The sequence below is a fragment of the Cucurbita pepo genome, chromosome LG13, assembly GCF_002806865.2.
Source record: "Cucurbita pepo subsp. pepo cultivar mu-cu-16 chromosome LG13, ASM280686v2, whole genome shotgun sequence".
In the NCBI taxonomy this organism is placed as follows: domain Eukaryota; kingdom Viridiplantae; phylum Streptophyta; class Magnoliopsida; order Cucurbitales; family Cucurbitaceae; genus Cucurbita; species Cucurbita pepo.
Genome location: NC_036650.1, coordinates 748,704 through 771,420, shown reverse-complemented (window position 1 = coordinate 771,420; position 22,717 = coordinate 748,704). Strand labels below are relative to the sequence as shown.

General features: G+C 39.1%; 4 protein-coding genes across 9 annotated transcripts; 3 read left to right on the top strand and 1 right to left on the bottom strand.

Annotated features, from left to right (window-relative positions):
• The first annotated feature begins 656 nt into the window (after positions 1–656).
• On the top strand, positions 657–7,619 carry LOC111808150 (glutamine-dependent NAD(+) synthetase-like). The gene is made up of 14 exons (XM_023693966.1): positions 657–832; positions 945–1,149; positions 2,084–2,389; positions 2,476–2,699; positions 3,015–3,118; positions 3,829–3,963; positions 4,051–4,219; positions 5,259–5,394; positions 5,625–5,763; positions 6,251–6,427; positions 6,547–6,714; positions 6,802–6,897; positions 7,096–7,224; positions 7,304–7,619. Exons 2-14 carry the CDS (start codon positions 956–958, stop codon positions 7,490–7,492), a joined length of 2,166 nt encoding a protein of 721 aa, XP_023549734.1. The 5' UTR covers positions 657–832; positions 945–955; the 3' UTR covers positions 7,493–7,619.
• A 1,207-nt stretch (positions 7,620–8,826) lies between these two features.
• Positions 8,827–12,377, bottom strand: LOC111808706 (luminal-binding protein 5). The gene is made up of 7 exons (XM_023694854.1): positions 12,228–12,377; positions 11,197–11,464; positions 10,899–11,113; positions 10,576–10,818; positions 10,003–10,482; positions 9,688–9,925; positions 8,827–9,599 (listed from the first exon to the last, which is right to left on the bottom strand). Exons 1-7 carry the CDS (start codon positions 12,283–12,285, stop codon positions 9,104–9,106), a joined length of 1,998 nt encoding a protein of 665 aa, XP_023550622.1. The 5' UTR covers positions 12,286–12,377; the 3' UTR covers positions 8,827–9,103.
• A 2,055-nt stretch (positions 12,378–14,432) lies between these two features.
• On the top strand, positions 14,433–22,480 carry LOC111808973 (nuclear intron maturase 4, mitochondrial-like). Of its 6 annotated transcripts, none has more exons than XM_023695241.1 (6): positions 14,433–14,632; positions 14,900–14,974; positions 15,062–15,485; positions 15,573–15,691; positions 15,920–16,272; positions 19,794–22,480. In XM_023695241.1, exons 4-6 carry the CDS (start codon positions 15,583–15,585, stop codon positions 22,086–22,088), a joined length of 2,757 nt encoding a protein of 918 aa, XP_023551009.1. In that variant the 5' UTR covers positions 14,433–14,632; positions 14,900–14,974; positions 15,062–15,485; positions 15,573–15,582; the 3' UTR covers positions 22,089–22,480. The 6 variants fall into 6 exon arrangements, with proteins under 6 accessions (XP_023551009.1, XP_023551008.1, XP_023551007.1 ...); XM_023695240.1 differs by having other exon boundaries at positions 14,797–14,974; positions 15,062–15,127; XM_023695239.1 differs by having other exon boundaries at positions 14,797–14,974.
• On the top strand, positions 16,361–18,959 carry LOC111808975 (nuclear intron maturase 4, mitochondrial). The gene has a single exon (XM_023695243.1). It carries the CDS (start codon positions 16,414–16,416, stop codon positions 18,565–18,567), a length of 2,154 nt encoding a protein of 717 aa, XP_023551011.1. The 5' UTR covers positions 16,361–16,413; the 3' UTR covers positions 18,568–18,959.
• Positions 22,481–22,717: the final 237 nt, after the last annotated feature.

The following is a 22,717-nucleotide window of genomic DNA, read 5'->3' as shown; positions in this document are numbered from 1 at the left end:
TATATGATTTAAAAATTTTATAGGTATATATATATATTTTTTTTTTTTTTGGGTCATTCTTCAAATACTCGACCCTCGATTAAAAAGACAATAAGATGTAGTGTAACATATATTGTCTATGCTCATCGTTAGTAGATATTGTCTGATTTTGTGTTACATGTCGCCGTCAGTCTCACAATTTTAAAATACATCTAGCAGGGAGATGTTTCCAAGGAATGCACTATTCCCCTCTCCAACCGACATGGGATCTCACAATCCACCCCCTCGTAGGCCAGCTTCCTCGTGGCACTTAAAACACACTACTAGGGAGAGGTTTCCACAGGAATGCTTAATTTCTCTCTCCAATCGATGTGGGATCTTACAATCCACTCCCTCGAAGGCCAGCATCCTCACAGCACTGCTAACAAATATTATATGTTTTTGTCTATTACATATCACACTATCAACCTCATAGTTTTAAAACGTGTCTATTATGGAGAGATTTCCACACCCTTATAAGAATGTTTCGCTCTCTCCAATCAACGTGGGATCTATCATCATGCAACATTGACCAAACTGAAGTTAGTTTCATGATACCACGTTCCAAAAAAAAGGTTTGAGATGTCCATTCTAAACTCCAAAACCCGTCCCAGGATCCAGGACCCACTGACCCGTTGACCCGTCGGGCAAATCGAACAACTCCAAGAACGAGTTAAGAATTCAGTGAAATGATATCCACCACCAATACGACGAGAAGGATCAATCACGAACAATATCAACACCCCCAATTACCTGCTCCCTCTAGCAAGGCCGGCATTGCAAAGCTCTCAAAACTTCCGCAGAAGTAGCCCAGGTCAGTCCACACAATCCCTCAATTTCGTTTTCTCCTTATACCCTTTGTTTCTTTGATGGCGATGATTCAAATGGGTTCATTGATACTTGATTTTGGTTCGCAATGGCTATAGAATCGTTAAAGATGAGGTTATTGAAAGTGGCAACGTGTAATTTGAATCAATGGGCTATGGATTTCGACTGTAATGTGAAGCACATCAAAGAGTCTATCGAGGAGGCTAAACGTGCTGGGGCTGTCATTAGACTTGGGCCTGAACTCGAGATTACTGGATATGGGTGTGAAGACCATTTCTTGGAGCTCGACACTGTCAATCATGCGTAAGTTTTCTGCTTGTTGTATCTCAATTGGTTTGTTCTATGCGAAAATATCCCCATTGGTTAATGCCATTTCTATGAGCCGTCGTACTGAAATGCCACAAACTTCAATGCTCTGATACCCGTTGTTGTACCCTAATGCCACAACCAAAATGTTCTGTTACCCAATTGTTGTAATGGAAACAAAAGCAATATCGATTGCACTCACACACCCAAGAATAGAAATTAAACAAAGAGACACAAAGATTTACGTGATAGTCAATCACTACATCCATGAGTGGTAGCCAATCACTATCATCAGAGTGTTTACAAAGTGTATCTCTCACACTCTCACACTACATAGTTCCTCCTAATTGCCTCTAGACAAATACAAAATGACAATGACTTCACATCTCAAAACAAATGCTAGGCAGGTCTTTATATAGGCACAACAATACTAATTCTCATACAGAACTAAATAGATGAGAATATGAACCAAAAGGGTCATGAATTAAATGAGAGTTAATAACTAAAATAAATGAGAATATAAACCATCAAGGGTTATGAACTAAACGAGAGTTATGACAATACATTTTCATGTCAACTTACAACATAAGCTTCATTGTTTATGTCGTCCCAACAAAAGGCAATTTGGGGGGTCCTTTGTTAATGCCATTTTTGTAGAGGTGCATAATAGATCAATATGAACATCATGAGTTGTTCCGTAATAAAACCTATTGTTGCTGATACTTTCTTCTCGGTTCCTTCTTCCATAACTCAAGCTCGGAGAAGAAAGAGATAAGAGGGCCCTATGGAGAATGTGGTCAGAAATCCATAATAGAATCCGACCACAACGACTAAATTGATTAGCTTCATGCATAAGGATACTAGATTGCTTATTTGATGGTTTCAAGCTTCTGGGGGTGCTCAAATTTCATGTTTTAGGATACTTTTGCAGATGGGAATGCTTGAAGGATATACTGTTGGGTCATTGGACTGATGGGATATTGTGCAGCTTTGGCATGCCTGTTATTAAAGACTCTGAGCGTTACAATTGTCAAGTGCTGTGCTATAATAGGAAGATTATTATGATACGCCCAAAGATGTGGCTTGCAAATGATGGTAATTACAGGGAGCTCCGGTGGTTCACAGCATGGAAGCTAAAGGATAAACTTGTGGATTTTCAGCTGCCTAGAGATATATCTGAGGCTCTGTCACAAACTTCTGTGCCTTTTGGCTATGGATATATTCAGTTCCTCGACACGTGAGTCCTGAAAATACTCGTTTTATGTATTGTTGTTCTTTTTGCAAGTCCAAAATTCATACGTACATGTAACTTGTAATTGTTAGAGCTGTTGCTGCTGAAGTTTGTGAAGAACTATTTACACCTATTCCTCCTCATGCTGAACTTGCTTTGAACGGGGTTGAAGTATTTATGAATGCTAGTGGAAGTCATCACCAACTAAGAAAACTCGACCTTCGTCTTCGTGCTTTTATAGGCGCCACGCATACTCGTGGTGGAGTTTACATGTATAGTAACCACCAGGGTTGTGATGGTGGCCGCCTTTACTACGGTATGCATTGACCGGTGAATTGCATTTTCTTTTATGGTACTCATAGTACACACCGCTCCTCTCCCGCTTGCCTTTACTCATGAAAAAAAGGGTTCTAATCAGCAAGGATTGACGTCGTAGGAGAAGAAGTTTTGTTGAGCTAGAGGCTTTTTGACCATAACACAAAATATTTATCTCTAATGTGTGTGGGGCCATGTTGGATGTTCACATGCCTTTATGTGTAGCGTATTGTGTGTAATGTTTATTGTGCACATTGACCTTTGTAGTTTGTAGAAGAAAACAAAAGGGTTTATTGAAGTTTATGTTTTGATGCAGATGGATGTTCTTGCGTCGTTGTAAACGGTGATTTGGTAGCTCAAGGCTCACAGTTTTCGTTGAAGGATGTCGAGGTTGTGGTTGCCCACGTAGATCTTGATGCGGTATGAAAATACTTTCTACTTTCCTTGAGAATCTTCAAACGACATGAGGCATGGGATGATTTTCTTGATCCTTGTATGTGAGATCCCACATCGGTTGGGGAGGAGAATGAAACACCCTTTATAAGGGTGTGGAAACCTCTCCTTAGCAGACGCGTTTTGAAAACCTTGAGAGAAAACTCGAAAGGAAAACCCCAAAGAGGACAATATTTGCTAGCGGTGGACTTTGGCCGTTAAAAATGGTATCAGAGCTAGACACCGGGCGATGTGTTAGCGAGGAGACTAAGTCCTGAAGGGGGTGGACACGAGGCGGTGTGCCAACAAGGATGCTGGGCCCCAAAGGGGATAGATTGGAGGGTCCCACATCAATTGGAGAAGGGAACGAGTACCAGCAAGGACATTGGGCCCCGAATGGGGGTGGATTGTGAGATCCCACATCAGTTGGGGAGGAGAACGAAACACCCTTTATAAGGGTGTGGAGACCTCTCTCTAGCAAACGCGTTTTAAAAACCTTGAGGGAAAACTCGAAAGGAAAAGCCCAAAGAAGACAATATCTGCTAGCGGTGGGCTTGAACTGTTACACTGTATCTTATAATGAAGGGGTGGGGCCCGATACCCCAATTGTTAAACGAAAAACATCTGTAGAAGTTTTCTTTTGTGCTTGCTTTCTTTTTCGCCGAACATTTGGTTTTAAGATGTTTGCGTGCTGACAGGTTGCTAGTCTTAGAGGATCTATCAGCAGCTTTCAAGAACAAGCAAGCTATAAAACTAAAGTTCCTTCTGTTGCTGCCTCATACAGTTTATGTCAATCATTCAACCTCAAAATTTCCCTTTCAAGTCCACTCGAGGTTCATTCAACATCATTTCAATAGCATTTTAGTTCATCATGTCAAAGACTGATCTTTCCTAAGTGCAATATGATTGATAATTTGTAGATTAACTATCACTGTGCGGAAGAGGAAATAGCCTTTGGACCTGGTTGCTGGTTATGGGACTATTTAAGACGAAGTGGAGCTTCTGGATTTCTTCTTCCACTTTCTGGTGGAGCTGATAGCTCCTCTGTTGCAGCCATAGTTGGCTGCATGTGCCAGCTTGTCGTAAAAGGTTTGTTCTTATTAGCCACGGGCAGCCCAAACCCACCGCTTGCAGACATTGTACTCTTTGAGCTTTCCCTTCTAGGCTTTCCCTCTACTCCCATTCTCATTATTTTTTCATTTCTATTTTACAATTTTGTTTTCTATTGTGAGATCCCATATCGGTTGGAGAGGAAAACGAAGTATTCCTATAAGGGTGTGGAAACTTCTCCCTAGCATATACATTTTAAAACCTTGAGGAGAAGCCCATAAGGGAAAGTCCAAAGAGGACAATATTTGCTAGCGGTGAGCTTGGCCTATTACGAATGGTATCAGAGCCAGACACTGGACGGTGTGTCAGCGAGGACGCTAGGCCCCCAAGAGGGGTGGATTGTGAGATCCCACATGGGTTGGAGAGCAAAATGAAGCATTCTTTATAAGGGTGTGGAAACCTCTCCCTAGCATACACGTTTTAAAACCTTGAGAGGAAGTCCATAAGGAAAAGTCCAAAGAGGACAATATTTGCTAGCGGTGAGCTTGGCCTATTACGAATGATATCAGAGCCAGACACTGGACGGTGTGTCAGCGAGGACGCTAGGCCCCCAAGGGGGGTGGATTGTGAGATCCCACATGGGTTGGAGAGCAAAACGAAGCATTCTTTATAAGGGTGTGGAAACCTCTCCCTAGCATACACGTTTTAAAACCTTGAGAGGAAGTCCATAAGGAAAAGTCCAAAGAGGACAATATTTGCTAGCGGTGAGCTTGGCCTATTACGAATGATATCAGAGCCAGACACTGGACGGTGTGTCAGCGAGGACGCTAGGCCCCCAAGGGGGGTGGATTGTGAGATCCCACATGGGTTGGAGAGCAAAACGAAGCATTTCTTATAAGGGTGTGGAAACCTCTCCCTAGCAGACGTGTTTTAGAACTTTAAGGGAAAGCCCAAAGAGGACAATACCTGCTAGCAGTGGGCTTGGGCTATTATAGTACGGGGTTTTGCTAATTCAAACACTTCCCACCAATCACTCACACTAGTATTCTCTTGGTTGTTTTTATGTATTGGCTTGCAGAAATTGCAAATGGAGACGAACAAGTGAAAGCTGATGCTGTACGGATCGGACACTATGCCGAAGGAGAGTTCCCAACTGATAGCAGAGAATTTGCCAGACGAATATTTTATACTGTATTTATGGGTTCTGAAAATAGGTGAGCTGAATGCTTTAGTCCATGATTATGCGCACCTCAACTGGATCCCATGCTTTAGTCCATGAGTTCATCTTGATTTTTCGCCTGCATTTTAACATGAACATGAACTTGGAACTCGAAACCGAATTTGGGGCCCTGATGACTTTCTTGTAATCAGTAGGTCGTACGCTTGTTCTTTTAGTAGGGCTCGAAATCGGGTGTCATTCACTGACCATGCTTGCTCCTTGTAGCTCTGAAGCGACACGAACAAGAGCAAAGGTTCTAGCTGATGAGGTTGGTTCATGGCATCTTGATGTTTCCATAGATGGGATTGTTTCAGCACTTTTATCCTTGTTCCAAACTCTCACTGGAAAACGTCCACGGTATAAGGTGAGAACACTTTCTTTTTCTCCGTCAAGTTTTACTATATTCTGTACACAGACCTAGACACCAGGCTGTGTGCCAGCGAGGACGCGGGGGTAGATTGTGAGATCTCACATCGATTGGAGAGAGAAACGAGTGTCAACGAGGACACTGATCCCCGAAGGGAGGTGGATTGTGAGATCCCACATCGGTTGGAGAGGGAAACTAAGCATTCTTTATAAGGGTGTGGAAACCTCTCCCTAGCAAACGCGTTTTAATAACCTTGAGGGTAGGGAAAACCCGAAAGGGAAGACCCAAAAGGACAATATCTGCTAGCGGTGAGTTTGGGCTGTTATAGGTGCTTTTCTGCAAAATATATTTTCATGTAGAGATGGTTAGGTCGAAACTCTTCGTCTAAGCGACAATATATGATTTTGTGCCTATCTGTAAGATATTTTAACCGTTCCAATCTCTAGCTATTAAGTCGTAACGTCATCTTCGTCTTGTTTTTCAGGTAGATGGGGGATCTAATATTGAAAATTTAGGCCTGCAAAATATTCAAGCTAGAATCAGGATGGTTCTGGCTTTTATGTTGGCATCACTCTTACCTTGGGTACACAGCAAACCCGGATTCTACCTTGTTCTTGGCAGCTCCAATGTCGATGAAGGACTGCGTGGTTACTTAACAAAGGTTCGATATTACTCGAGCCATTTCTTTTCCCTCCATGAATGTCAATAGACGTCTATTATCGAAGCTGCAATGTTTACTTTTTACGAGTTTCTCGTCTCATGTTTGGAACCACGACACAGTACGATTGCAGTTCAGCAGACATAAATCCAATTGGAAGCATCAGTAAACAGGATCTTCGAGCGTTTCTTAGATGGGCTGCTACCCATCTTCGTTACTCATCGTTAGCAGATATTGAAGCCGCTCCACCTACAGCCGAGTTAGAGCCAATACGTTCCAACTACAGCCAGGTTCTTCTCCTCCACAGTTCACATTTTCAGTACCTTTTATACTAAAGTTAGATTTGATGTAATGTTTTTATGTTTCTTGTAAAACAGTTGGATGAAGTTGACATGGGAATGACATATGAGGAGCTCTCGGTCTACGGAAGGCTACGAAAAATTTATCGATGTGGTCCCGTGTCGATGTTTAAGGTTCGTCTAATACTTTCCTTGTAACGACCCAAGCCCACTGCTAGTAGATATTTTCCCCTTAAGGTTTTTAAAACGCGTTTGCTAAGAAGAGGTTTCATTCTCCTCCCCAACCGACATGGGATCTTAACATTCCTATGACTCTTCTTCCTCACTCGGACGGTCTCATAAACTTTAGTAATCTTTGTTCTTGTTTCATAGAACCTCTGCTACCGGTGGGGCGCTAAGTTAAGTCCATCCGAGGTGGCCGAAAAAGTGAAACATTTCTTCAAGTATTACTCGATCAATCGACACAAGATGACCGTACTAACGCCGTCTTATCACGCCGAGGTAGGTATCAGGATGTTACAAATGTATGCACATATTGTTTTTTCTCGATCTTTAGAAGTTTGTCGAAATCTCGTTGCAGAGCTATTCTCCGGAGGACAATCGGTTCGATCTTCGTCAATTTTTATACAACTCGAGATGGCCGTATCAGTTTGGGAAGATTGATAAACTTGTAAAAGAGTTGAATGGAGATAGTGTTGGTGTTAGAAGAGAATCAAGTGGTATGGGGGTTGTGGCAGCAGGCTCAGGGAATCCCAATGTTGGACTTTAGTTCATCTAATTTAATGTTTTTATTTATTTGTTTTGGGAATAATAAGGTATTCTTTGTAAGTTCAGAAAGCAGATATTTGTATATTCTTCTTCCAATTTGAATATAAAAATAAAAAGGTTTATTTCTATTTTTTATTTTTTAAATTATTTTTTTGGGTTTAGGGTTTTGGAAATATAAGTTTTAATTTCGATTGAGATTAATTTTGAATTCCAAGAGTAGAGAGATCAACAGCAGAAAAGAAAATTAACTAATAAATATCTTTTATTCAACGTCATTTTCTTTTTTAAAATTCAAATAAAATATAAAAAAAAAACGTTAATTTATTTATTCTTTAATTTATTTTTGTTGAAATCGTTTCTGGTAGTAGATCCATAATCAAAAAAGTGTTTGTGATGGACAGTTATTGTATGAGGTCTACCAAATGCTAGATGCAGAGACGCATAATAGATCGATATGAATATCATGAGCTGTCCCGTAATAAAACCTGTTGTTGCTGATACTTTCTTCTCGGTTCCTTCTTCCATAACCCGAGCTCGCAGAAGGAAGAGATAAAAAGGGCCCTATGGACAATGATACGTAACAAGTCAAACCTCCTCTAACAAAAACGTTTTAAAACACAATGATACTTAACAAGCCAAATTAAAACACGATGATACATACCTCCTCGTAACAGAAACGTTTTAAAACACTATGATACTTAACAAGCCAAATTAAAACACCATAATACATAATAAGTCAAAGCGAACCATATCTAATGCTATAGTTTTGAAAGCAAAATTTGAGAAATTGAAATTGGTGTTACATGAAAATGTAAACAAAAGGCAACAACAATGACTGGGAGGGAGAAGTTGACAACTAGTCATATCCAGGTAGGGAGAAGTTGACAACTAGTCATTTTGAGGCATTTTTGCCCAAGCAGTTATAGACGTGATTCTGGTGAACGGTCAGTCATACACTGCCATATTGACCCGATATGAAATACTAAAGGCCTATCTAAAATGAAAGCATGAAAAACGGGGTTTGGAATGAGCATGCAACAACCATAAGCAAGAGCAAGGACACTGAGCCCCTAAAAATGTGGATAATAAGATTCCACATTAGTTGAAGAGAGAAACAAATACGTTCTAAAATCTTAAGAAGAAACGTAGAAGGGAAAGATCGAGAAAGCTCAAAAGACAATATAATATCTAGAATTTAGATAATTCTAAATAATTCAATTATAATGTCTAGAATTCAAATAATTGACAATTTAAAAAGGACTTTTAAGTCAACATTTTATTAACAACTGGAATTTCTAATGCATTTAAAGTTGTAGAAGGGTCAATCAACTGAAATGGATGAAAACTGAAGACAGGAACATGTTTGAATAAGAGTGAAAACAAAATCCAATCCAAAATGTTTGGAAGAGACCTCAGCCCCGCCATGGGAAAGCAAAAGCATCATTCGCAAAGCAAAAAACGTGCAAACGCTCTATCTAAAGAATTACAGTAATTTCTTTTCTTTTTTCGCATGATGGCCTAATACCACCATTCTATACTCTCCTCATTTCTCGCCTTCCTGCAGCTCCTGCTTCCAAAAGACCAATCTCAATAAAAATTACTAACATTTTGTTCAGAGCTCATCATGAGACTCGTCATCTTCGGCCGATTCGCCACCAGGAGCACCGCCGGATCTCTGGTAGACTGCAGTGATGATGGGGTTGCAGACGGCCTCGACCTCCTTCAGCTTCTCTTCATAGTCTTCCTTCTCGGCACTCTGGTTGTCGTCGAGCCACTCGAGTGCATCCTTAACGGCTGTCTCGATCTTCTCCTTCTCATCAGACTCAAGCTTCTCAGCAAGCTTGTCCTTGTCATTGATCTGGTTCTTCATGTTGTAGACATATGTTTCCAAGCTGTTGCGGGCGTCAATCCTCTCCTTCACCTTCTTGTCCTCCTCTGCAAACTCCTCGGCTTCACGAACCATCCGGTCGATCTCCTCCTGACTCAATCGACCCTTGTCGTTGGTAATGGTGATCTTCTCGGATTTACCAGTTCCCTTGTCTTCAGCCTTCACGTTTAGGATACCATTGGCATCAACCTCAAAGGTGACCTCAATTTGTGGGGTACCCCTGTTCAAGTTCAAAACATAATTTAATTTAAACACATCTACTGATGATGATACAGAATGAAGGGTCAAGGGCAAAGAGGTGTGTATACCTTGGTGCCGGAGGAATGCCAGTTAGATCGAATTTGCCAAGGTTCCTGCAGTCTTTAGTGAGACTCCTCTCACCTTCGAAGACCTGAATGGAGACGGTGGTTTGCTGATCTTGGTAAGTGGTGAAAACCTGAGATTTCTTTGTTGGGATGACAGTGTTCCTGGGGATCAACTTGGTCATCACTCCACCAACAGTCTCAATTCCAAGGGTAAGGGGCGCAACGTCAAGAAGAAGGATATCTGTATCGAAACCGAAAAGATTTGTGAGAAATTGTTCGAGTCGTCATTCATTATAAGCAAGAATTTGAGAATTTTACCCTTGGTTTCTTCACCACCCTCTCCACTCAAGATACTTCCTTGAACAGCAGCACCATAAGCAACGGCCTCATCAGGGTTGACACCCTTGTTGGGTTCCTTGCCGTCGAAGTAATCTTTGAGGAGCTGTTGAACTTTGGGAATCCTGGTGCTACCACCAACAAGGACAATCTCGTCGATTTGGTTCTTCTGCAAACCTGCATCTTCCATGGCTTTCTTCACTGGTCCCATGGTCTTTCTGAACAAGTCATTGTTCAACTCCTCGAACCGAGCTCTGGTCAATGGCTCGGAGAAGTCAGTACCATCAAAGAGGGATTCAATCTCAACGCGGACCTGGTGCTGGCTACTCAATGCCCTCTTGGCACGCTCAGCTTCCCTTCTAAGCTTTCCAAGAGCTCTGTTGTCCTTGCTGATGTCCTTTCCGTGCTTCTTCTTAATCAATTTGATGAAGTATTCCATGATTCTCTGGTCAAAGTCCTCACCTGGGAGAAAGTGCGTACACAATTAATTCAAGGCAAGTGATAACGTGAAACCAGAAGCAATCGATTTCCATCATATAGTAATAAATTTCTTACCTCCCAAGTGAGTGTCTCCGTTTGTGGCAAGAACCTCAAAAACACCATTGTCGATGGTCAAGATACTGACATCGAAAGTACCACCACCAAGATCAAACACAAGAATGTTCTTCTCGCCACCTTTCTTGTCCAAACCATACGCAATGGCAGCAGCAGTAGGCTCATTGATGATCCTAGCAACGTTAAGACCAGCAATAATACCGGCATCCTTGGTTGCTTGCCTTTGTGCATCATTGAAGTAAGCTACACATAAAATAACCAAACTCAGTGATCAAGAAACTATTTAAAATGAAGAATGAAAGGCATTATATTTCTTTACTCACCTGGAACAGTGACAACGGCGTCCTTGATTTTCTTGCCAAGGAATGCTTCGGCTGTTTCCTTCATCTTAGTGAGAATCATGGCACTGACCTCCTCAGGGCTGAAAACCTTGGTCTCACCATCCTTGATTTTCACTTGAATGTAAGGCTTTCCATCCTTATTCACAATCTTGTAAGGAACAAGCTTCATGTCTTTCTGAACCTCTTTATCATCAAACCTGGGGAAAAAACAAAAATTTACATAAGAAATCTTGTGTAAATTCTCAATCAGTGAAAGTTATCACGGTAGATGGATGCATACTTTCTACCAATAAGTCTCTTGACATCAAAAACTGTCCTTTCAGGGTTGACAGCTGCTTGATTCTTGGCAGCCTCACCGATCAATCTCTCAGTATCAGTGAAAGCTACCCAAGAAGGGGTGATACGGTTTCCTTGATCATTCGCTATAATTTCTACGTGTCCATTCTTGTACACTCCAACACAAGAGTAAGTCGTTCCCAAATCTATGCCAATGACAGTCCCCAATTTTGTTGCTTCCTCCTTCGCGATTGAAATTGCGAATAGGCCTCCTGCAATGTAGCTTCTGCCAGGTTAATAACAATAGACCCATGCATTCGTCCAAACAGATAAAACCAAATGCTTCTATCTTCATTCATTCAAAAAAAAAAAATCTAATCAAAAGTCCAATGAATATCACCCGTACACTACACTCTAGATTAAATAAAAAATGTTCGTAGGAATTCTAAAACATACAATTTAACGAAATCGTAACGGATGAAGCAATTAACAGGAGCTAATGCGAGACATTACTAAAAATGAATGATGCTTGCATATAATGAAACATCCGTACCAACATTAACTCGAATTGAACATAATTTTCAGATAAAGAACATCAACAATGCCTAATCAACAACCTAAATTAAAAGAGATAGAAATGTATAATTTTTAATTCATAAAGATACAAAGCAAAAACTTTCCAACACGTTTTTAACACACAGAAGAATCCAAAGAATGTCACGTAGATCGCCTTGAATCTCAAAGCAATCACCAAAAAACAGTACGAAGATCCATGGAGCCACCACTGCCCTATCTAAAATGGCCAAAATCAACAAATGCGAAGAAAACACTCCTCGATCTATGGCTACTACGAAACTAACAAACAGCCATTACAGTAAAACAAGAACAATCATGCTCAAGGTTCCCAGGCTACAATCTCCTAAAACAAAGCCGCCAGAAAACCAAAAATTACATCACTCAGATCTAAACAACTTCCCTAAGCCAAATCAAACAAGAACAAGCCAGATCTAAACCATTGGAAGGGCAAAACATTACCGAAGAAAACAATTGCCAACACGATCAGAGACCCTCGAGCTCTCCAGGAGCCAGCCATGGCGATAATCTCGTCTAAAAACAACCTCCGGAAGTCGCAAGTATTAAGAAGAAGAGAAAGAAGAAGGCTTTGGGGTTAGTTGTTGAGTTCAGAATTACTGGAAAGACTGAAAGCGCAAGGTATGCTTTTATAGGGTGAGATCAATGAAATTTTGCATTCTGCGTAGATGCATGTCATTTAAGATGACGTGGACCAATAAAATTCCTTGTGCCGTGGCTTCAGCCAATAATATTGCGTCTAGTGTTGGGACGATCCTCGCCGTTGATTGGTTTCTTTTACGCGTGGCGAGACGTCATTGGCTCTGATACGTACACGATGACCCGTTCTCCATCAATCTCTCTCTTTTTTATTTTTATTTTTTCCTTTTATTTTAATTTCCAATATTTGTGAAGAGGCTTCTACATACTTCCTGAAATTAAATTGTCATTATTAAAATATAAATAAAAATTTGCAACGACAAATAAAGAATTATATATAATAAATAATATATATATATATATATATATATATATATATATATATATATATGATATATGTCTGATGTACTTTATGTGACGTTCAAATTTTATTTGAATTATGATATCGATATATCAGCGTCGATACATTACGGATATCCTGATCATTGTACTTCGGATATATTTTGAACGAGTACTGGTATACTGTATATGAACTTTGAATGAGTATTAATAAACTACGGGATATATTTTTGAAACGCTAATAATGTTGTATTATAAATCTATTTTAAATGAGTGTTGATGATTTATCGATACACTAATGTTTAAAATTAAATTTTGAACGAGCATCGATAGGGCTGATAGATACACTCGAAATGTATTTTAATGAATAATGATATACTATTGACATGTAACTGTTTTACCTTAAATGAATTTTATATGAGCGTTTAAATATTATTGATGCATTAATGTTATTGTTAGAGTTGCGTTTAAAACGAGTGTGATGAGAATGAACTATTCACCTAAAAGGAAAGACTATGGCTTTTAAACAATTTTGAAGCCAAGATGGGATCGGCTTTGGGAGCGTTAACCAACCCTGGACAGGCGGTGAAAACTACCAAGCTGGAGTACGATAGGAGCAGAGAGAGGGAATTTCCGGTCGAGCGGTGAAATGCGTAGAGATCGGAAATAACACCAACGACGAAAGCAGTTGGGACGACACTGAGACTTTGAGGATTGACTAACAGTTCACTCTCATTTATCTTTCGGATTTACTGACAGTGAACGATCATTAATCTTGAGGATCAGCTATAAACACGTTTTTTTTTCTTTAATATTAAAAATGCATTTTAGTTACAGTTTGAGGTAATACATTACCATATCTACACTACTCTTATGAGAATGGTAACCAATGAGATGGATTTAATCATTATATGCCGAAGACAATGTAATAAAAATTAATATTTTGAAATAGATGAAAAAATAGACAATAAACTCACTCAGAAGTGTATGATGCAAATTGGCGTGTAAATAAAATACAATCTACCAATTAACTTTTCGAAATAACATAAAATATAATACTAATTAAATCCTGAAATTATGATACAATATACTAAATATATTGCCAGCGAACTCCTTCCTAAAAATAAGGGGAAAAAATTATGATATCACACCACTTATGATGATGAAAGTCCCACATCGGCTAATTTAGGAATGATCGTTTATAAACAAAGAATATTCTGTCCATTGATACGATGCCTTTGGGAAACCCAAAGCAAAGCCATGAGAGCTTACTCAAAGTGGACAATATCATACCAGGGAGTCGTTCGTCTAACTTAGTATCAGAGCCATGCCCTAAACTTAGTCGTGCCAATAATATCATACCATTGTGTTCGTTTCCCTCCCCTATTCGTCAAAATTGACTGCTATACAAAAAAAAAAAAAAAAAAAAAATTAATACTATTTAAAAAATATATTTAAACTTTTAAAAGTTTAATAGTAAAATTATTCTGAAAGTTTAAAATTATTTTTTAAATTTTTTTAGGAGTACTCTTTGTTATTTTGAATTTTGTTTGAAAGTTTGTATTTTTAAAATAAAATATTAATATTTTCTATCATATTTTAAAATTTTTAAGTTAATATTGGATATTTTTATTAATTTAGTATATTTTTTATTTTTCGAAGATCATTTCTGGCTTTACCAGTTTGGTATCAGAGCAACTGTATGAGCCAAAGTCTGCCGTCGACGAAGGGAAGCTTGAAAACTCTTGTTAACTCTGATTACATGAGGGAGTTTCGTGGGTCGTTTGCCAATAGCATATAACTGTTCATAAGGAACCCTCTAGAGAAGAAATCTTCAAGATCAATCAACCATAAACTTCATTGTGACAGAGGTATGGAATAGAGAAGATGAAAAATTGCTCATATTTAATGAGAAATCGTTCCTATCTAATTGTGGGTATTTGATGAATCTTAACTTTTAAGCTCAAAATTACAATGTTCATTCGATTAATACTGAAGTCTTGCAATTTTCCCATTATATATGCTTTGATTTCAGATTCGAGAGCCGTAATGAGTGTTCGTCGGCACTGGATTTCTTTAACTACTCCATATTTATGTTATAATGTTTGTGTTGAACTGGGATTCTGAATTTCATATAGGGGTTTCATGTTTGGCGATTTATCTTGCGAGGATGCGCACCATGTGTTCGATAAAATGCCTCAGTTAGCAGCTTGGTATCTTGGTTCTTCATGTGCTGTTTTGACTGTTCTTCTTCCAGCATTGACATGTTTATGGAGTTATTGAACCCAGTTTTACTTCAGGAATTTTAGTTTTGTTACGAGAGATTTCATCATTCATGTTGGTTGGAAAGAACTGAAGTGATTGAGGTGAACGGAAAATTTCAATTGTTTAGTCTGCTCACAGAAATTTCTCCCGATGGGAAAGTATTTGGTATGAAGCTCGACCAGGGAATATTGAGCAAGAAGTTACAACAAACTTTAGTCACTTATATTCAAGTTATGGTGAGCTCGTCAAAGGAAATTCTAGAAGACGTTGGAGACCTTCCTTACATGTTGTGCAAAGTTGAGCTTCAAGATAGAGATAAATGCTCAACTTTGTACAACATGTAAGGAAGGTCTCCAACATCTTCTAGAATTTCCTTTGACGAGTTCACCATAGCTTGAATATAAGTGACTAAAGTTTGTTATAACTTCTTAGCTCTCGTCCTTGTAATTGGACCTTAAGGTATGAAAATTCCTTGGTCGTGGTTCATATCACTATTCATTTATAGTTTTTATAGTTTTGATGCTATTCTCTCAATGTTCTTTACAGGTATGCAAAAATGCAATTTGGGGGTATTCGAAGATTTTGCTGGATCAACATGAGGAGCTTTTCAGTTTCACGAAGTGTAAATGCTTGCAGAGTCGATACATCCTTTGTTTCAGAGATTGGTAAGCATCCAATCTGATTATGTTATAGTTTATTTTTTCAGTGTTCATATTGGGAAATGTTTGAATTATTTCTTTATGATGTTAAGATCCGTCTGGAAACCTTCTCTGTTCTGCAATTGATCTTTACGTTCTTGTTGAATCAATCATTTCAATTGTAATTTTTCTTCTAACATGTGGAAGATTGTGATTTGTTCTTGACTGTTTGTGGACCTTTATTACTCATGGCAGGAGAATGTGTTCAGAGTTCTAAAAACTATTCAGCTCTCGCCTTTACTGATGATGAAATTGGCAAGGGAACGGAGAAAAGGAAACTGGCCATGAACCTGGCCTCGCTTGTCGAAGAATCTCTTGATGTTGATATGAAAACATCCAAGACTCAAATGGAACCCGAGAGATCCCTTGAAAAGGGAACGGAGAAAAGGAAACTGGCCATGAACCTGGCCTCGCTTGTCGAAGAATCTATTGATGTTGATATGAAAACATCTAAGACTCAAATGGAACTCGAGAGATCCCTTGGAAAGGGAATGGAGAAAAGCAAACTGGCCATGAACCTGGCCTCGCTTGTCGAAGAATCTATTGATGTTGATATGAAAACATCTAAGACTCAAATGGAACTCGAGAGATCCCTTGGAAAGGGAATGGAGAAAAGCAAACTGGCCATGAACCTGGCCTTGCTTGTCGAAGAATCTCTCAATGTTGATACGAAAACATCGAAGACTCGAATGGAACTCAAGAGATCCCTTCAAATTCAGATTAAGAAGAGGGTGAAGGCGCAGTATGTGAACGGGAAGTTCTTGGACTTGATGGAGAAAGTGGTTGCCTGCCCGAAAACTCTTCAAAACGCATATGACTGTGTTAGAATTAACTCAAACGTTGACGTAACATCGAATGATCATTTAATCTCATTCGAACCTATGGCTGAAGAGCTTCGTAATGGTAATTTTGATATCAATGCCAATACTTTCTCCATATCAAGTTCAAGAAAAGAAGTACTCATTCTACCAAATCTAAAGTTGAAGGTTCTTCAGGAGGCCATTAGGATTGTTTTGGAGTGTGTTTTTAGGCCACATTTTTCCAAGATATCTCATGGCTGTCGAAGTGGAAGAGGACACTCAACAGCATTGAAGTACATCAAAAAAGAGATAAAAAATCCTGATTGGTGGTTCACAGTCAACTTAAGCAAAAAGATGGATGAACTTATGATGGCTAAACTCATTACAGTAATGGAGGACAAGATAGAAGATCCCAATTTATTTGCTGTCATTAGAACTATATTTGATGCTGGAGCACTGAATTTGGAGTTCGGGGATTTCCCGAAAGGTCACGGTCTTCCACAAGAGGGCGTTCTGTCTCCTATATTAATGAACATCTATCTAAACCTCTTTGACCAAGAATTCTTTAGATTATCTATGAAATATGAAGCTATCAATGAATATAGTAATGCAGGTCAAGCTGGATCAAAGTCAAAGCTGCGTAGCTGGTTTCGAAGACAATTGAAAGGAAATGATTCCGAATATCCAGGCGACGAGAAAGGTGACATAAGAGTATACTGTTGTCGCTGTATGGACGAAATCTTTTTGGCTATATCAGGTTCTAAAGATGTTGCTCTGAGGTTTAGATCTGAGATTTTAGATTTCTTACAGAATTCTTTGCATTTGAATGTTCATCATCAAGAGGAAATGGTATCGTGTCGGGCTACTCACGGAATTCGTTTTCTTGGTTGTTTGGTTAGAAGAAGTGAGCAGGAAAGTCCTGCTGTAAAAGCTGTTCATAAGATGAAAGAAAAGGTTGAGCTATTTGCTTTACAAAAGCAGGAGGCTTGGAATGCTTGGACAGTGTGGTTGGGGAAGAAATGGCTCGCTCATGGCTTGAAGAAGGTGAAAGAGTCAGAGATTAAGCATTTAGCTGAACAGAGCCCTTCTTTGAATCAAATTTCGAGTTTTCGTAAAGCCGGGATGGAAACCGATCATTGGTACAAGGCTTTACTAAAAAATTGGATGCAAAATATAAACGCAAGAGCTGCAGAGAGTGAAGAAACAATCTTATCTAAGCATGTAGTGGAACCTTCTCTTCCTCAGGAACTTAGAGACTCCTTTTATGAATTCCAACGGTGTGTGGAAGAATATGTTTCTTCTGAGACAGCTTCTACTATTGCTCTTTTACCAAATTATGATCCTTCTGCCAAAGTGACTTTCGTAACTGAGATTATAGCTCCAGTCAATTCCATTGGAAAACGACTACGGCGATATCGGCTACTCACGAATAAAGGGTATCCATGCCCCTCTCCTTTCCTCATCGTACAAGATGACACTCAAATTATTGACTGGTTTTTCGGAGTAGCTCGTCGTTGGTTTAGATGGTACACCAATTGTTCTAACTTCAGTGAGTTGGTCTTAATTTGTGATCAAGTTAGGCAATCTTGTATCCGAACGCTAGCAGCAAAGCATCGAATACACGAAAGTATCATAGAAAAGAAGTTTGAGTCAGAGCTGAGTAAGATTTACTCCACCCCTGATATAGAACAAGAACAGAAGGAATCATCAGATACCAATGGTTTAGACAATGATGAGGCATTGATGTATGGAATTTCATACAGTGGTTTGTGTTTGCTATCTCTTGCTAGAATGGTTAGCCAATCTCGTCCTTGTAATTGTTTTGTCATGGGGTGTTTGAGTCCTGCACCAAGTGTTTATACTCTTCATGTCATGGAGAGACAAAAGTTTCCGGGATGGAAGACTGGATTCTCGAGCTCCATCCACCCGAGCTTGAACAGACGACGATTTGGGTTATGCGAGAAACATTTGAAGGACTTGTATCTTGGTCACATTTCATTGCAATCTGTTGACTTCGGTGCATGGAATGTTAAGAACTACTAATCCCCACAATGGTATGATATTGTTCACTTTGAGCATAAGCTCCGTGACTTAGCTTTTAGTTTCCCCAAAATGTCTCATACCAATAGCTAACGTGGGACTACTCCTCTCAATAATCATCAACAATCCTCCCCTCGAACAAATTACACCACAGGGTTGACTCTTGAGTCACCTTCGAGACTCACAACTTCTTAAGAAAGTGAGTGGTTTTTGTTCTGTGCATGATCTCATTTAGCTTGTGCATGGGATAGATTTGCTGAGAGAAACGCCATGGGTGGAGCTTCATGGTGCCAGGTTTGAACAGCATTCAATTGAATACGTGCTGTTTATATTGATATCATGTTGGAAACCTTCTCAATTGCTCGGATGAAGAATATTAATTATGTTTGAGCTAAGCTCTACTCTATTGGTTGAAATGATTATTCGAAGACGAAGAGATGGCTAATGTTAGACGAACACGACTCTCCACAATAGTATGATATTGTCCACTTTGAGCATAAGCTCTCATGGCTTTGCTTTGGGCTTCCCCAAAAGGCATATCAATGGAGTTAGTATTCCTCACTTATAAACCCATGATCATTCCCTAAATTAGCCGATATGAGACTTCCATCATCCAACAGCTAAACCATATGGTTCGATGTGAGAAGATTGGTATGAGGTAGTTGTGTTGTCATACTGGTCGAACATAACTCAAATAGATACATCTCTAAAGTCAATTTTAATAATATAAAAATTATGTTGAGAGAAAGATAATATGTCAAATAACATGCCTCTAAAAAAAATATTTAGAGGTTAATAACAGGTTTAGATACAAAATTAAAAATTTATATAACTTTTTTTAACTCGGAAATCCAACCATTAACTTATGAAACTAATTGGTGTCTTATTCAATATTCGTCTCCGTGATTTTTTTTTTCTTTTCTTTTCAGAGGTAAGGATGAAGATGATCCGGGTAAAGCTTGTGGGAATCGGGTTTTTATGATCTTTTTATATATTTTTGAAAAGGATATTTATTTAAAAATATTTAATGGATAATTTTCAATTTCAGTATAATTTCTATTAAAAATGTAAAATATTCTACTAAATCCAATAATAGTTTATAAACTTATAATATAATGTTCTGCATAGCTAAAAATTTCTCTTGCTCTCTCAATATGTAAAAAGAACCGGGTCGAGATATAGATAAACTGGCCATGAACCTGGCCTCGCTTGTCGAAGAATCTATTGATGTTGATATGAAAACATCTAAGACTCAAATGGAACTCGAGAGATCCCTTGGAAAGGGAATGGAGAAAAGTAAACTGGCCATGAACTTGGCCTTGCTTGTCGAAGAATCTCTCAATGTTGATACGAAAACATCGAAGACTCGAATGGAACTCAAGAGATCCCTTCAAATTCAGATTAAGAAGAGGGTGAAGGCGCAGTATGTGAACGGGAAGTTCTTGGACTTGATGGAGAAAGTGGTTGCCTGCCCGAAAACTCTTCAAAACGCATATGACTGTGTTAGAATTAACTCAAACGTTGACGTAACATCGAATGATCATTTAATCTCATTCGAACCTATGGCTGAAGAGCTTCGTAATGGTAATTTTGATATCAATGCCAATACTTTCTCCATATCAAGTTCAAGAAAAGAAGTACTCATTCTACCAAATCTAAAGTTGAAGGTTCTTCAGGAGGCCATTAGGATTGTTTTGGAGTGTGTTTTTAGGCCACATTTTTCCAAGATATCTCATGGCTGTCGAAGTGGAAGAGGACACTCAACAGCATTGAAGTACATCAAAAAAGAGATAAAAAATCCTGATTGGTGGTTCACAGTCAACTTAAGCAAAAAGATGGATGAACTTATGATGGCTAAACTCATTACAGTAATGGAGGACAAGATAGAAGATCCCAATTTATTTGCTGTCATTAGAACTATATTTGATGCTGGAGCACTGAATTTGGAGTTCGGGGATTTCCCGAAAGGTCACGGTCTTCCACAAGAGGGCGTTCTGTCTCCTATATTAATGAACATCTATCTAAACCTCTTTGACCAAGAATTCTTTAGATTATCTATGAAATATGAAGCTATCAATGAATATAGTAATGCAGGTCAAGCTGGATCAAAGTCAAAGCTGCGTAGCTGGTTTCGAAGACAATTGAAAGGAAATGATTCCGAATATCCAGGCGACGAGAAAGGTGACATAAGAGTATACTGTTGTCGCTGTATGGACGAAATCTTTTTGGCTATATCAGGTTCTAAAGATGTTGCTCTGAGGTTTAGATCTGAGATTTTAGATTTCTTACAGAATTCTTTGCATTTGAATGTTCATCATCAAGAGGAAATGGTATCGTGTCGGGCTACTCACGGAATTCGTTTTCTTGGTTGTTTGGTTAGAAGAAGTGAGCAGGAAAGTCCTGCTGTAAAAGCTGTTCATAAGATGAAAGAAAAGGTTGAGCTATTTGCTTTACAAAAGCAGGAGGCTTGGAATGCTTGGACAGTGTGGTTGGGGAAGAAATGGCTCGCTCATGGCTTGAAGAAGGTGAAAGAGTCAGAGATTAAGCATTTAGCTGAACAGAGCCCTTCTTTGAATCAAATTTCGAGTTTTCGTAAAGCCGGGATGGAAACCGATCATTGGTACAAGGCTTTACTAAAAAATTGGATGCAAAATATAAACGCAAGAGCTGCAGAGAGTGAAGAAACAATCTTATCTAAGCATGTAGTGGAACCTTCTCTTCCTCAGGAACTTAGAGACTCCTTTTATGAATTCCAACGGTGTGTGGAAGAATATGTTTCTTCTGAGACAGCTTCTACTATTGCTCTTTTACCAAATTATGATCCTTCTGCCAAAGTGACTTTCGTAACTGAGATTATAGCTCCAGTCAATTCCATTGGAAAACGACTACGGCGATATCGGCTACTCACGAATAAAGGGTATCCATGCCCCTCTCCTTTCCTCATCGTACAAGATGACACTCAAATTATTGACTGGTTTTTCGGAGTAGCTCGTCGTTGGTTTAGATGGTACACCAATTGTTCTAACTTCAGTGAGTTGGTCTTAATTTGTGATCAAGTTAGGCAATCTTGTATCCGAACGCTAGCAGCAAAGCATCGAATACACGAAAGTATCATAGAAAAGAAGTTTGAGTCAGAGCTGAGTAAGATTTACTCCACCCCTGATATAGAACAAGAACAGAAGGAATCATCAGATACCAATGGTTTAGACAATGATGAGGCATTGATGTATGGAATTTCATACAGTGGTTTGTGTTTGCTATCTCTTGCTAGAATGGTTAGCCAATCTCGTCCTTGTAATTGTTTTGTCATGGGGTGTTTGAGTCCTGCACCAAGTGTTTATACTCTTCATGTCATGGAGAGACAAAAGTTTCCGGGATGGAAGACTGGATTCTCGAGCTCCATCCACCCGAGCTTGAACAGACGACGATTTGGGTTATGCGAGAAACATTTGAAGGACTTGTATCTTGGTCACATTTCATTGCAATCTGTTGACTTCGGTGCATGGAATGTTAAGAACTACTAATCCCCACAATGGTATGATATTGTTCACTTTGAGCATAAGCTCCGTGACTTAGCTTTTAGTTTCCCCAAAATGTCTCATACCAATAGCTAACGTGGGACTACTCCTCTCAATAATCATCAACAATCCTCCCCTCGAACAAATTACACCACAGGGTTGACTCTTGAGTCACCTTCGAGACTCACAACTTCTTAAGAAAGTGAGTGGTTTTTGTTCTGTGCATGATCTCATTTAGCTTGTGCATGGGATAGATTTGCTGAGAGAAACGCCATGGGTGGAGCTTCATGGTGCCAGGTTTGAACAGCATTCAATTGAATACGTGCTGTTTATATTGATATCATGTTGGAAACCTTCTCAATTGCTCGGATGAAGAATATTAATTATGTTTGAGCTAAGCTCTACTCTATTGGTTGAAATGATTATTCGAAGACGAAGAGATGGCTAATGTTAGACGAACACGACTCTCCACAATAGTATGATATTGTCCACTTTGAGCATAAGCTCTCATGGCTTTGCTTTGGGCTTCCCCAAAAGGCATATCAATGGAGTTAGTATTCCTCACTTATAAACCCATGATCATTCCCTAAATTAGCCGATATGAGACTTCCATCATCCAACAGCTAAACCATATG

Excerpts from the sequence above, each read along its gene's own strand:
- LOC111808150 (XM_023693966.1), top strand. The coding sequence starts at position 956 with ATGAGGTTATTGAAAGTGGCAACGTGTAATTTGAATCAATGGGCTATG. Across the intron at positions 2,390-2,475 it reads TATATTCAGTTCCTCGACAC|AGCTGTTGCTGCTGAAGTTT; the intron begins GTGAGTCCTGAA and ends TGTAATTGTTAG. Across the intron at positions 2,700-3,014 it reads TGGTGGCCGCCTTTACTACG|ATGGATGTTCTTGCGTCGTT; the intron begins GTATGCATTGAC and ends GTTTTGATGCAG.
- LOC111808706 (XM_023694854.1), bottom strand. The coding sequence starts at position 12,285 with ATGGCTGGCTCCTGGAGAGCTCGAGGGTCTCTGATCGTGTTGGCAATT. Across the intron at positions 11,114-11,196 it reads AAGAGACTTATTGGTAGAAA|GTTTGATGATAAAGAGGTTC; the intron begins GTATGCATCCAT and ends TTTTTTCCCCAG. Across the intron at positions 9,926-10,002 it reads GGGTGGTGAAGAAACCAAGG|ATATCCTTCTTCTTGACGTT; the intron begins GTAAAATTCTCA and ends GTTTCGATACAG.
- LOC111808973 (XM_023695241.1), top strand. The coding sequence starts at position 15,583 with ATGCAATTTGGGGGTATTCGAAGATTTTGCTGGATCAACATGAGGAGC. Across the intron at positions 15,692-15,919 it reads ATCCTTTGTTTCAGAGATTG|GAGAATGTGTTCAGAGTTCT; the intron begins GTAAGCATCCAA and ends TACTCATGGCAG. Across the intron at positions 16,273-19,793 it reads TTGTCGAAGAATCTATTGAT|GTTGATATGAAAACATCTAA; the intron begins GTTGATATGAAA and ends GAATCTATTGAT.
- LOC111808975 (XM_023695243.1), top strand. The coding sequence starts at position 16,414 with ATGGAACTCAAGAGATCCCTTCAAATTCAGATTAAGAAGAGGGTGAAG.